The 14,530-nt window shown below is 33.2% G+C and overlaps 1 protein-coding gene across 1 annotated transcript; it reads right to left on the bottom strand.

Moving 5' to 3' along the window:
- Positions 1–3,969: 3,969 nt before the first annotated feature.
- On the bottom strand, positions 3,970–5,489 carry LOC114370272 (transcription factor bHLH94-like). Its single transcript, XM_028327576.1, has 3 exons — positions 4,921–5,489; positions 4,382–4,795; positions 3,970–4,287 (listed from the first exon to the last, which is right to left on the bottom strand). The coding sequence occupies exons 1-3, from the start codon at positions 5,413–5,415 to the stop codon at positions 4,192–4,194; spliced, it is 1,005 nt and encodes a 334-aa protein (XP_028183377.1). The 5' UTR covers positions 5,416–5,489; the 3' UTR covers positions 3,970–4,191.
- Positions 5,490–14,530: the final 9,041 nt, after the last annotated feature.

Genomic DNA, 14,530 nt, shown 5'->3' with positions numbered 1-14,530 from the left:
CGAGGTGTCTAATTAACATGTATTTCGAAGGACATGTGAAACTGAAAAATGGGTTGTTGATTTTTAGAGTATATATCTAAATTTTCTTATAGTGAAATTTTTGGATGTGAATCTTGTATAGAAAAAAAGTTTCTCTTGGGGAATTATTCTTATTGTGTCGTGGATGTATGCAATCAAACGAATTTGTCTTTAACGAAAAATATCTAGATTAGTAATATTGACCACTGAAACCAGAAAGGAATTTGCCATGCATGTACTTTTTTATGGCAATTTTGTTCTTCAAAGTATAGTTGGACAATCCTTTTCGAAGCATATGTTATGTTTGTATCTTTAGGCATACTTGGATCAGATACAAAAGAAACGTATTAACTTCAGTACCTAATACACTGATTAATGACAATTGAGCTAGATTGATCTCTTGTTCTTGTTTAACTCCAGTGTATGAAATTCTTCTGAAATTATATTGTTATTATAGTAATTGAAAGTCACGAGATTGAGGGAATATATATATATATATATATATATATATATATATATATATATATATATATATATATATATATATAGCTTTTTAATGAATGAGATTCATTCAAAACTAACTAACTAAATTTATGTTTGATTGAGATACTTGCTTAAGTCTTCAGTTGACTGCCTCTTCCACTTTTCTTTGTTTATACCAGAATTTGGATTCAAAGATACTTGCAAAGTTTTTTTTTTTCTTCTCATGAATTTTTAAATATAATTATTACAGCAAATTGTATCAAGTAATGAATAATATTGCTAGTAGATTGTATACTATTGGAAAGGGTGGCTGTTGAGTTTATCATGAATATAGATAGGTTATAGGTGCTTTCAACGGCTTTAACTTTCATGCTAATACCCTATCATTCTGAATAATATTTCTTACAGCTTATCACAAAAATGAATTTATTTCTGGTGCAGATTGAAGGTAATAATGCAAATGCTGCAATCATGCTTGACAGAGATGGTTATGTATGTGAAAACCAATGCAACAAACATGGTATGCTGTAAAAAATACATGGTAGATATGCTGTCAACTTTGCCTTTAACTGTTAAAAAATTTTATGTTCTCTATTTTGCTAATATGATAGGAATTGATATAAAGGAATTAGTCCTAGCTACATGTATTTTTTTTAATGAAATTTCCTTTAATGAAAAATTTTGTAGTCTAGTTTGTCTGGATTAAAAACAATGACAATTGAAACTATAAGAATATTATTCCTACAAGTGTTTTTAAAATGTATTTAATGTCATTTTTATGTGTAATTTTTAATGTTATATGTTATGAGTTTCGAAATTTATATATGTGACGTTTTTAACCTTCATATTTCATATATGATATAACTATCAATTATCATAATATTTATGAAGTTTGATTCCTTCTCAATATTCAAATACATTAACCATTTTAAAAACAAGTGTTTTTAAAAGAACTAGTTAATAAAAAAAAGAATTAGTTAAACTAGCTGAATTATTGATTTTTGCCGAATTATATACCTAATTCAAGACCAAATATTTTACCGGCCTATAAAAAAAAAGAACAATTTTTACGATTTTTATTTGGTTCCTTTAGATAAGATGTCACGACCAGTTATAGTCTAATATTGACTAGTTTGATATGATTTTGATGATCATGGTTAAGGTTAAATTCAATGTGTCGTGAAAATTCTTAAGCACTCAAAATTACTATAATATATTTAACCGTTAATAATTTTTATTACGTCACATTTTAATTTTAACTTAATTAATGAATTATTTCATCTCTTTCTTTTGGTTATTCACTTTTAAAAGAAAATTTTGTTTTTATTTGTTTGTCTTTTTTTTATAAAATTTATTTGTCTATGTAAAAGTTCAAAACAAAATTAATTATTATATTTTCAATTGATTATTTTTTTAGTATAAATCACAAGTATCCTTCTTGTGAAGTCAATCTAATGGTGGAAATTGGGATAAATGCATTATATAAGTAATTTCTTAAATATTGAAAAAATAAATCCTATAATGTTAATAAAATATATCAACTTATTTCATAAAAAAACAACAACTTAAAGACTAAACTGATAGATACTCAATAATTCAGAAACTAGTAATATAATTATATTACTTTAAATACCACTGCAGGTACTTAGAAAAAAAGATAATACTTGAGAAATCAAAATCAAATAGATGCTTTATTCTAAAATAATTCCATTTTACAGGCTGGTACCTATTTTGGTTCTGAGGGCTGAAATCTTGATGCAGCCAGCCAGCCAGGGGCACCGTTGGGTATATAAGGATTTTCTATTGCTTTAATATGTTTTCCTATGGAAAGGGTGCATAATTTTAGTGGAGTAATTACGCAGCATTATGGAGAGGGTTTCATACTTGTTTAGGAGTTTTCTTTTTACCAGAGATTAATTAGGAGTGGCAGAATTCACTTTTATGTAACTTTTGGCTACCTTTCTTTGGTTGGTGGTACTGCTAGTTCAAAAGAAACACATTCAAATACTTACTCCTAAGATAGTTGAAGTAATTTGAGGATATCCTTATAAAATTGGTAAGTATTCCATGAATCTGTCAATTACTGTTTAGGATTTGACCCAAGAGAGAATTTTCACTCAATGGGGGAACAGAACAAAGTTTTAAATTTGAGAAAAGATCACAGAATGAGATCATGGTTGTTGTTGAATGGCCACTAGTTAAAAAGTCATACAGTTTCATTACTACTCGAGCAATCATCATGATAACTCAAACCTCCGATGCATACAAAAAGTTTGAGTACAAAATATAGTATCAATGAAGGGAAAGCTTTTTCACCTAGACAAGTTACTCTATTTGCTCTCAATAACACACCTCAATTCAACAAGTTAACCGCAAAAAAGGAGTTTGCTTTTGCCAATAGTTTATTTTACATCTTTATTCTTTTCATTCTTCTCTTGGAGATCCCACCACCTCAAACCAACCATCCTTTATTTTTATTTTACCTAGGGATTCGTCTTTGAACATAGGACAACCTCATGGGGCCATTATTTTCCCTTCAATGTGCTAATCATTTGCATTTTTTTTTCTGAGTTATTAAAATAATTATAGACAGAGAAAGTGAAGTTGAATCCGTGATTTAATACATATGCACGTACACTTGAACACATGCATCCTGGAATCAGTAGATTCGGCATAGCAATCTTCATGATGATGGTAAGGATGGACCCTTTTATTTTTTGGTTGTGTGAAACACAATGTGCAGAGAAAGGTGAACCCTTTTGAAGCTGTGCTCCGCAGCCTTCCCCTGAATTGCAACTCTACTTAGTACTTGGTACAGACTACGGTGTAGGTGGGTCTCTTTTGACAGTTAGAACCTTTTGCTACAAATCCGGAACAGAAAATAATGCACAACTTTGATTACTATCTCCATTTAATCAAATTTTACACATTAGAAGAGAACCTCTGATTATACATAAGTGTAGGTTAATTAGTTAATTGTGATAACCTTGGAAAACATAGAATCAATTAAAAGTGATGTAGTTTTAAGCCTCTTCCATTCCTTGCATTGGTATCTAATGACATAAAGAAGGCATTGCTGAACATTGAGTTGGTATTTTTGGTATTTCAGAACAAATTTATTAAATTATGACAACCAAATAGAAAAACAACCACATGGACTATTTAATTATATGTGACAATTGCCAAAAATCTTCGGCTCTCACTTTCATTCAATTTTGTTTTTGAGATGTTCTCAATTTCAGCTTGACAATTTGGCTTTGGCTTATGGTTTGAGGTAGACAAGACCTACCAATTTCAAAGCAAGGTAGGCAAAATTGACCAAGCACTAGAATATGTCTCAAGAACAACATACCACACCGCCTTCTCCACCCCTACCCCAGAGAAAAAGGGAAAGAGAGAGAGAGAGAGAGAGAGAGAGAGAGAGAGAGAGATTAAAAGGAGCTCGTGAGCTGCAAAGACATACACAAGAAGGAATAAACCAAAAAAACTTCCTCCAAGGAGCCCACATCAAGGCACCATCAGTAGATTAACAAAGGGTGAAGTGAACAGAAAGTTGCAATAATTAGGTACATCTTGAAAGAGAAAAAAATAGCGAGAGATAATGATCCACCATGAAGTAAGGTCTTGACATGAGGTTAAAAAAAAAAAAAAACCAAGTGGGGCAAGGCAAATTTTGGTCAAGGTCTGATCTTAATTCAACATTGCCTCTTGCTGAATCCTATCTAGCATCTGATACACAGCTGCTGCTATATCATCAACTGATCCCAACTTGCAATCATCTTCTACCTGCAACAAAATTTACAGCACATTTTCACTTTGAAGAAGAAAAAAAAACTAATTAAAAATATCTAAAGTCTAAGGCACCAACAAAGACACAAACCTTAACACTGAGGGAGTAGAGAACAACTTCACCAGTGGTAGTAACATTTAGGTGCAAGATTGTGAGGCGCACGGTATGCAAACCAGAAACCAGCTTCAAGAGCTGCTTGGGGCATTTCTTGGATCTTATTTTGAGATTTGCATGGCTTTCCACCATGGTCACTTCTATGTCAGCAATGCCACACTTAACCTCACTCACGTCTTCACCTATGGCTGCAGAATTATCAGAACCACCACCACCACCACCACCTGTTGAATACTGCGGAAAGGTGAAGAACTCAGAAAAGGGCATGTTTGTTGCACCACCATCATCAGATTTCCCTTCTCCTTCTTTCTGAGCACCAAGAAAATGCAACCTCTGCTCAAGCTCCTTCACAAAGTTAACAGCACCTCCAATTATAGAAGCTTGATCACCCTTCAGTATTCACCAACCAACCAACCAAACCAAAACAAATAAAAAAACAAAATCAGCAAAACCTCTTTATTTTTGTAACAAGCAAGAAAATAAGCATATAAGTTAGTAAGAATGAAGTGAAGTACCCTTTGGATATAAGAGTCTGGCATGAGAGAGCGAAGAACAGAAAGATACTCATTCATCTGCTTTCTTCTATTGCGCTCGACAACAATATGAGTCATTCTTTGGTTCTCAATCTCTTCCTTGTTCTTTCTGCTTTTGGCTCTGCGCCTCTTGGGACGAGTGTTTAAGCTATCTAAGGTGTTACTACTAGTAGTAGTGGTTTCTTGAAGTTCATTATTCAAGTGGGGTAACATGGATGAGGAGGAACTGGTGGTCCAATCTCCATAAGGGTAATTACTAGTCTCTGGTTGAAAAGTAGAGATAGAAGCACCACCTTGTTCTTCTTCTTTGTTGATGTGTTGTTGTTCATAAGTAGCAGCCAACAAGGTGTAGTTGTAGAAGTCCTTAGTATTCACTGATCCGTAACCACTACCAAAAGGGTCTTGTGATTGTGGAAATACCACTGCTTCTAGTGCCATGGCTCTCTCTCTGTCTCTCTCTCCCTCGGGCAAACACATAACAAAACAACTTCAATATATACCTTCAAGAGAAAGACGATGAAGGGAAAAAAACTCACTAGTGTTGTGTTGCGTTGGGTCCTCTTTGGAACCAGTTTTTGCCTTATAAAGCCCCTCTAAAATCGACACTGCTTTGCACGTGAAATACAATTAATTGAAATGTTAGATTAACTTTTCTACGCACGCAGTAAAAAAAAATAATCATGATGAAAGTGTGATAAAAGAACAAATTACTGCTTAAAAGATCACAAATACAAATTTAATTAGTCTTAAATATGAAAAGTGTAACCAATTAATTTTCTTTTAACACCCATTTGATAATAAATTATATTTTGTAATAATTAATTTAAGATTAGATTATAAAATTTAGGGATATGTTTATTATTAAATTATCTTTAGAACTATTTGTTCCACTTTTTCACATTCACATATTAAATTAGAATTTTTCATCTTTTAAAAATAAATTTATCGGTGCCTCACAATTTCAGAAAAAAATTAAATTATTTTAAAAAAGGTAAAAGAATTTATCGAGATGGAAACGTGTTTTTTTATTTGATAAGTCAAAGTAATAAGGGTTTTTTTATTGGTGTTTTAGTGTAAATATAAGATTTAATTTAGAAAGGCAAAATATAGAAAATAAATTATTACTTCCTCCGTTTCATAATCATCGTTTAAGAAGAAAAAAATTATCTTAAAATAATTATCATTTTAAATTTTCAATGTAATACACTAATCACTTTTTTGAACTTATATCCCATATAATATTATTTATATGAACATCAAAAATTAAAGATAAATTAACAATGATAAAATTAATTTTGTAAAGCTATTATTCTCTTTTAACCATTTATTAATTTTTATTGGTAGTGTAAAACCTAAAACAATAATTATAATGTGAAAAAGGAATTATTATTTTTGGTGTCTAAGGTTTTCAATCCAGAGCTAAAAACCAATATCTTGAAATACGAAAATACATTCTAGGATTGTCCTTTTTTAACAAATGTTCATCTAGATATAAACACTTTAATTTTATCAAGGAACATAATTATTTATTAACCACACATAATATTATGTTAGGAGTTATAAGATAGTTATAAGATGCCATACGTTCGAATTTTTCACCGACATAACATATATTACAATTTTGTCGATAAAAAGAAACACAAAGGTTTTCCGGTTCATTAAACTAGTGTTTGAAAGATACACAAAGGTTTTTAGCTAGTATGCGAAGTTCTATTATGCATAACAATAGCATTTAGAATTTTTTTATATATAATTGATTTAGATAGTTTCTTCTTTAAGACAACCTCCGCTATTATTCAATAACACCAAACAAAAAATCCATACCAAATTGAATTCTTTAGTCACTTTAGTTGGAGATCAGGCAATTGAGCATCAATGCTATATCTTTAAACTTCTTCCGTTATAAAGTGACAAAGAAATAACATTTTGTTTATTTATATATTTAATTAAAAAGACATGACAAATTAGGATGGGTTAAAAGAAATAAAATGAAACAAAGTTGTTTCCCTATTATTTCAAAGATGGAATAGAAGTAATTCTATTACCTTATTTGAGAGTTAAGTTATAAAGTAATAAAACAAAATTCTAGTAATTTTTCTTTTTTGTTCCTTAAGTTAAAGTTATAATCAAATACAAGATATAAGTGTCTTTTTCAATATAAATTCCAATCATTGCTCGTCATTTTATAAAAGATTAGTCCTTAATTATTATCATTTTTTTAATCTCTAATTTACTTCTATTTTGGAAGAACAAAAAATTATTCTTAATCCGAGGAAAATAAAGGTAGAAAAGATGCCCTAGACTTAGTACTTAGCAGTTTGTTTTCCTTCCCATTTAATTTCAAACTTATAATTAAAAAAGTTTGTTCAGCTTCTCTTTATTTCATTTTCCAATATTGCTTCCGTTGCCTATCATTCAAACACAAGGTAAGAGAAAGTAAATATATGAAGATCCATATTATAAACACTCATTAGATCATATTTTTAATTTTTCTCTGTATCTTTTTATATTACATCATATCACGAATTTATTATACATATTTACATTTCTCATTTTTATATCTCATCATTTTTCTAGAAAAAAATAATATGATTGGACACCCACATGCTAACTTTTAGAATGAGAAATATATAGATAAAAGAGAGGAAAATATATTATGAAAGGTGATATGGTGAAATAGAAAAAAAATAAAAAAAAAAATGGTAAATAATAATGAGGTATTTATAACAGAAGAGTGTTCGTATCATTATTCTTAAAAAAAAGTTATATAAGTAGGTAAAAAAGATAATGATAAATGAAGGAATTGTGGTGACAATGTGGTGTGGTAGGTGTATATGAACTGAACTTGTAATAAAACAATATAATCAACGTCAAAAGAAAAATAAATAAAACGACATACTCGGCACACTTTTACAACAATTACGGTCATGTCTGTATTTGTAAGAAAATGATATGTCAAAAAACATAATGAGTTAAGTCCCCCTATACACGGAAAAATGTTGGGATTGATGATTGGGTTCAAATTCTGCATGTAGCTAGCTATAGTTTCATTTTAGTAAATAATTTCACATTTTATTTTTAAAATAATTGTTTTAAACTTATTTAAATAAATTATAATATTTTTTATTTACTTTAAAAAAATATAGGTTCATTATGATTTTATTATCATGTCATTCTATTAATAATGATCCCATATTCTCATTTAACAAAAACACTAGCTAAAAGTGAAGATGAAGTTAAAAAAATAATTATATCTTAAATTTATCAAATGATGATTAATTTTATAAAATAAAACTAATGAAGTCATAATTATTTTAAAATAGATGAACTAAATATCACTGTTGCTTGTGTATGGTTTTCCAAATATTACTATAATACCTTTATATCTTGTTCTAAAATATCTTTCACATAATTAAAGCAATGTATGCATGATTTTCATGAATTTTATAATTGTGTGTTTTTGTTTTACAACGCGTTTAACATAAACTTGCTTATAAAACAAAACATTAATTTAACGTAAACTCTACTTTTACATGTCATCTATTCAATGGAATGAAACGTACATTCAAACACAACCTAATTAAATTTCTCATATTGAGAAGTGTCGATAGAATTTTTTATTCCCGTTTTGTTTTATCTATCCACTAATTTTAAAAAAGTTATCTTTTTATTATTTGTCCATTTATAATGAAAATAAAAACACGAAAAGATTGAGTTCTAATTACTTTATCCTTGGAGTGTCCTGCAGAACATCAATCTGAACGTATTATCATAAATTATATGAATGGGAATTCTAAACAAATTATTCTCTCCACTTATAATAATTTAACACGTAAAAAAAAGATTGGAGTACTTAGCGTACTCATGTTTTAATAATTATCTATATTTATAAAAAATATTTTAACATTATTTTTCAAATAAATAAAAATACAAATGCCTCAACATTTTAAGGGGATTAACACAAGTGGATGGAAATTGTTTGACACTACATTAAAAAAATGAATTAGTGATGAAAATTAAAAGCTTTATTGTCTTTAATGAAATTAGAGACAGATTTCATGTGTGTTTCATCTCTAAAATTCGACACTAATTCATTCTTGTATAGTAGTGTGAGAATCGTAGTTCATAGGTTGAATCCCATGTGACTTCATATATAATATATAAACATTCAAGGTATCTAAAAATGCTATATTTTATAATAAGCCATAATTATAATCCTTCTAGCTAGCTAGTCCACTGGTTACTATTATAGGTATGTAAATGGTTACATCAATCATGCACAATAATTAATAGAATAAACAGTATATGCATTAAGAGTATAAATAATTTTTACAATTGTGATTCAATTATAAATTATTATATAATAAATTTATTAATTTTTATGATAATTAATTATTTTAAAATTTATAATAAAAATTCTTTTTATTATATAATAATTTCATTAATTTTTATAATAATTATTTATTTTAAAAGTTATAATAACAATTCTTTTTTATTAGTCAACCGTCTAAATTTTTGTACACTGACAGACAATGTATAAAATTTACACTCAAATTAATCTAAAGTGCATGTGCATAATCTATAATTAAATAATATCAATAAGAAATACTATTGATTAAGAAATTAAAATTCTAATATATCACACACACAATTGGGTGACGCTATATATTAATACAAGCATGCATGGATCCAACGAAATTTTTTGTTGATTTTTTATAAAAAAATTTTATATTGTAAAAAAATATTATGAACGGGTCATGTGTCTAATAACATAAAAATTCGGTTTATTCGAAATTTTCCTTTCACTTTAAATTTATAACTCTCTAATTTATATATGTTTTCTTTAGAATAAATGATCAAATTTAGTATCTGAAATTGCCAATTCCAATTCAGTCATTAAAATTAACAAAATGTAAAAAAAATCTCCATGAAAACTATATAATTCGTTGTAAGTCTCAAAATTAAGAGTTTTTATTTTGATCTCTCAATGTTAATATTATGAGTGAAGTCACACATATTAGACTAATGAGTATTAATGAAGCAAAACAGCATGGAGAAAGGATATGCAATCAGTGAACGTAAATGATTAGCTTCAGCTCTTGGCTTTATTCATTAATGGTGGGAATTTATATACATCTGCAGCATGAATCTGTTATAACCGACTAACTAATCTAACCAACTCTTTTATCACTAACTGAAAAGTTGTTATAGCTGTTCTTATACTGTTAACAGCCCCCCTCAAGCTGGGAATGTATGTTTATCATTCCCAGCTTGTTACAAAGATGCTGGAAGATAGCTGGGGTCAATGCTTTAGTAAAAATATCCGCGAGTTGCAGACTGGACGAAACTGGAAGAAGCTTGATGAACCCTGAAGTGACTTTGTTACGAACAAGATGGCAATCGATCTCAATATGCTTGGTGCGTTCATGGAATACGGGATTCGTTGCTATTTGAATTGCGGACTGATTGTCACAGTACAAAGTTGCTGGCTGAACGAATGTTGCTTGAAGATCCTGAAGGAGATATGTCAGCCATTGTAGTTCACAAGTTGTGGGCGCAAGAGCTCGATACTCAGCTTCGGAGGAGCTGCGGGAGACGGTGGATTGTTTCTTCGACTGCCATGAAACAAGGGAAGATCCTAGATACACAAGGAACCCTGTGGTGGACTTTCGGGAATCTTTGCATCCTGCCCAATCCGAGTCACTGAAAGCTCGGAGTTGGGGCGTACCCGTTGCTGCGAAGAAGAGCCCAGACCCTGGTGTACCCTTGAGGTATCGTAGTACACGAAAAGCAGCCTGAAGATGAGTAGTTGTAGGAGCAGACATGTATTGACTGAGTTGCTGGACTACGTATGTGATGTCTGGGCGTGTGTTGGTTAAGTATATGAGCTTGCCTATTAATCTTCGATAAGAGGAGGAAGATTCGTCCGGAAGAGGGTTACCCGAACTCATTTGTAATTTTACTGAATAATCCATTGGTGTCGAGTGCGGTTTGCAACCCAACATGCCTGATTCAGATAGGATATCTAATGTATACTTACGCTGACATAGGTGAATTCCTTTAGAAGTTCGAGCAATCTCTAGCCCGAGAAAGAACTTCAAGTCCCCAAGGTCTTTGATTCTAAACTCTTGGTCCAAAAGAGTGGTTATAGCTTGTATCTCTGTCAAGCTGTTCCCTGTAAGAATTATATCGTCTACATACACTAAGAGTATGGTAATGGTGGATCCGGTTATTCGCAAGAAAAGGGAATGATCCGAGTTAGACCGCTGGAAGCCATGAGAGGTGAGGAAGCTTGACAACTTTGTGAACCATTGTCGGCTGGCTTGCTTAAGACCGTAGAGAGACCGCTGAAGACGACAGACCAGCTTCGGGTTATCAACTGGAAGTCCCGGTGGAACTTGCATATATACCTCTTCTTCAAGTTCCCCATGGAGGAACGCGTTGTTGACGTCCAGTTGTTGTAAGTGCCATTTGTTGAGTGCAGCCAAAGCTAGAAGAACTCGAACGGTGGTGAGTTTTGCCACCGGAGAGAAGGTGTCGAGGTAGTCTAACCCCTCCGTTTAAGTGTAATCTTTGGCAACCAAGCGTGCCTTGTATCTTTCTATGGATCCATCGGCTCGATATTTGATCTTATATATCCAGCGGCATCCGATAGCTGTTTTGTGAGGAGGAAGAAGCATGAGTCTCCAAGTATTGTTTGTTTGCAGAGCTTGTAATTCGGCCGTCATAGCTTTAATCCAACAGTCATGGCGAGAAGCTTCGACGTATGACGCAGGTTCTATTGCTGATGATATAGTCATTACAAAATTTCTATGTGCAGGTGAAAGCCGTGAGTACGAAAGCACTGAGCTTAAAGGATAGCGAACAACCATTGAAGCCGTTGATGTAGTCGAAGCAAGGCTTCTGTGATAGTCTTGGAGATAGGTGGGGGAGCGTTTTGGTCGTGTTGAACGTCTAGAGTGTGAAGGAGCTTGTTCTCTCAAATGTTCATCACAGGGCGGATGTGTTGGTATTGAGGTTTGAGGGGTGTGTCTCTCTACCGGTGGGTCAAGCTCTTTGCCGGAAAAGGGTATCGGCGATGGTGCTGAGTTATTTTTGCTCGAAAGTTGGGTTTCAGGCAATTGTGGAAAGTAATTTTCGTAAAAAGTAACGTTCCTAGATACTGCAACATCATGTGAATGCAAGTCATACACAAGATAACCCTTCGTATTTGCTTTAAAACCAATGAAAATGCATGGATGTGCCCTGGGATCAAATTTTTGTCGATTTGCTTTGAGTGTGTTGATATAACACAAGCATCCAAAAACGCGAATGTTAGAAATATCACATGGATGTTTATGCAGTTTTTCATAAGGTGAGATACCATGCAAAAATGGCGTAGGGATACAATTGATCAAATACGCAGCGTGTGGCAAAGCATAGCACCAAAAGGTAAGTGGTAAGTTTGCCTGAAACAGGAGTGATCGTGTAACGTTAAGCAAGTGTTGATGCTTACGTTCTACGATCCCATTTTGTTCTGGGGTTTCGACACACGTGGTTTGGTGTACGATCCCTTTAGACGCATAATAATCATGCATGAAAAATTCTATTCCATTATCGCTTCTTATTATTTTAATCCTGCCGTCATATTGGGTTTCAATGAAAGCAATGAAGTTGGTGATGATATGTCGTGTTTCGGCTTTAGATTTCATGAGATATACCCATGTGAAACGCGAATGATCATCAACGATGGTTAGAAAATACTTGTGACCATGCATGGATAATTTTGAGCATGGACCCCATATGTCCATATGCAGCAGATCAAAAGAATGAGATGCATATGATTTGCTTGAAGAAAAAGGCATTTTCTTGTGCTTTGCATAATGGCATGTGTTGCAGACAAAATTTGTATCATTTCTTGAAAGGGAATAATAGTTTTTCATACATTGTAATCTCTCAATTGATGGATGTCCCATTCTAAAATGCCATAGGTCTATGGGGATGATATTGCATTGAGGATGAGTGATGATCGAATTTGCAGCTTTAGTGGGTATTTGGTTTGGTATCAGGTGATAGAGGCCGTGCTTTGCTTCAACTATACCAATCTTCACATGGTTGTTCGTTTCCTGTAAAACACAAGACGTGGAAGAGAAAATTAATTCGTAATTAGTGGAAGATACAAGTTTTGAGATTGAGATAAGATTGAACGTGAATGTGGGTATGTAAAGTACATCGTGTAGGGTTAAATTGGATGAGAAATGTATTGTTCCTGAGTGAGTAGCGTGAACGTGATGACCGTTAGGGAGTTTCACCGGGATTGGGTTGATTTTTGTATACGAATGGAGATTATGTAGTGAGCAAGTGACGTGGTCCGTTGCTCCTGAATCTAGAATCCAGGAGGTGGGGTATGTGTGTGTGGAAGATGACATACCTGGGTTTAATGGTGTATTAATAGTGCTTGAGGACATTGACGCCACCTGTTTGGGTTGATTAGACGCCGTGTTTCCTGCCTGTGGCTGTTGGATTAAGGCCAGTAGTGCCTTATACTGCTCAGGGGAGAAGTGAACAATTTCTTGTGACTCGTGTTGCTGAGCATGATCATCGGTGGTTCTACCTTCTACTGCCATTATGTTGTTCACGGTGGTTTTTCCTCCGTACGGTTTGTAACCCGGCGGATATCCGTGTTTCCAATAGCAAACATCCACTGTGTGTCCTATCTTGCCACAGTGCGTACAAGTTTTTCTTCCATTGTTGTTCTTGTTCCTTCCATCATAAGTTGCAAGTACCCCATGCTTTTTATAGCAAACGCTTTCTACATGACCAACGCGTCCGCAGAAGTCGCAAATGGTCTTTGCTGCGTTAATGGAGACATCTTTGGGTTCGAAGTTGATGCTTGGACCTGTGTTGCCTAACAATTGCCTTTCTTGCTGAGCTACATAAGAGAATATTTTGGAAATGGCGGGTATGGGATCCATAAGGAGCACGTGTGAACGAATGTTAGTATATTGATCATTCAAACCTCGTAGGAATTGCATGGCCCTATCTTCGAGCTTGCATTGTGCGATGATGGTGAAAGCATTACAGGAGCATCTGATGTTGCACGAGCAGATTGAATCGGGTCTGAAGTTCTCAATCTCGTCCCAGATTACACGTAAACGGGTGAAGTATTCCGTGACTGAGAGGGGCCCTTGTTTCATCGTAGATGCCTCTTGTTGAAGATCGGAGATACGAAGAAGGTCTCCTTGTGAATATCTGGACTTCAAGTCACGCCAAATTTCCTCAGCTTTGTCCATCCAGAGGATACTTTGTCGTATGGATGTGGCCACCGAGTGAACTAGCCATGATACGACCATATTGTTGCACCGGCGCCAAGCTCCATAGGTTCTGTCCGTCTTCAGTGGTTCAGGCGCACTTCCATCTATGAATTCCACCTTGTTCTTGGCACTTAGCGCAGTGACCATGGATCTACTCCATGAATGGTAATTGGTTGAGTCTAAGACTGGAGAGACAAGAGCTATGGCGGGGTTCTCACTTGGGTGGAGATATAAGTAGCTTTCTGCGTTATTGATTGAAGCTTCATTCATGGTGGATATTCGAGGATAGAAGATGAATT

The sequence above is a fragment of the Glycine soja genome, chromosome 10 (assembly GCF_004193775.1).
Source record: "Glycine soja cultivar W05 chromosome 10, ASM419377v2, whole genome shotgun sequence".
In the NCBI taxonomy this organism is placed as follows: Eukaryota; Viridiplantae; Streptophyta; class Magnoliopsida; order Fabales; family Fabaceae; genus Glycine; species Glycine soja.
Note: the sequence above shows the minus strand (reverse complement) of the source record. Positions and strands in the feature narration are given on the sequence as shown.

Coding starts and splice junctions, on each gene's coding strand:
- LOC114370272 (XM_028327576.1), bottom strand. CDS start 5,415: ATGTGTTTGCCCGAGGGAGAGAGAGACAGAGAGAGAGCCATGGCACTA. Junction 4,796..4,920: donor CAGACTCTTATATCCAAAGG/GTACTTCACTTC, acceptor TGAATACTGAAG/GGTGATCAAGCTTCTATAAT. Junction 4,288..4,381: donor TCTACTCCCTCAGTGTTAAG/GTTTGTGTCTTT, acceptor ATTTTGTTGCAG/GTAGAAGATGATTGCAAGTT.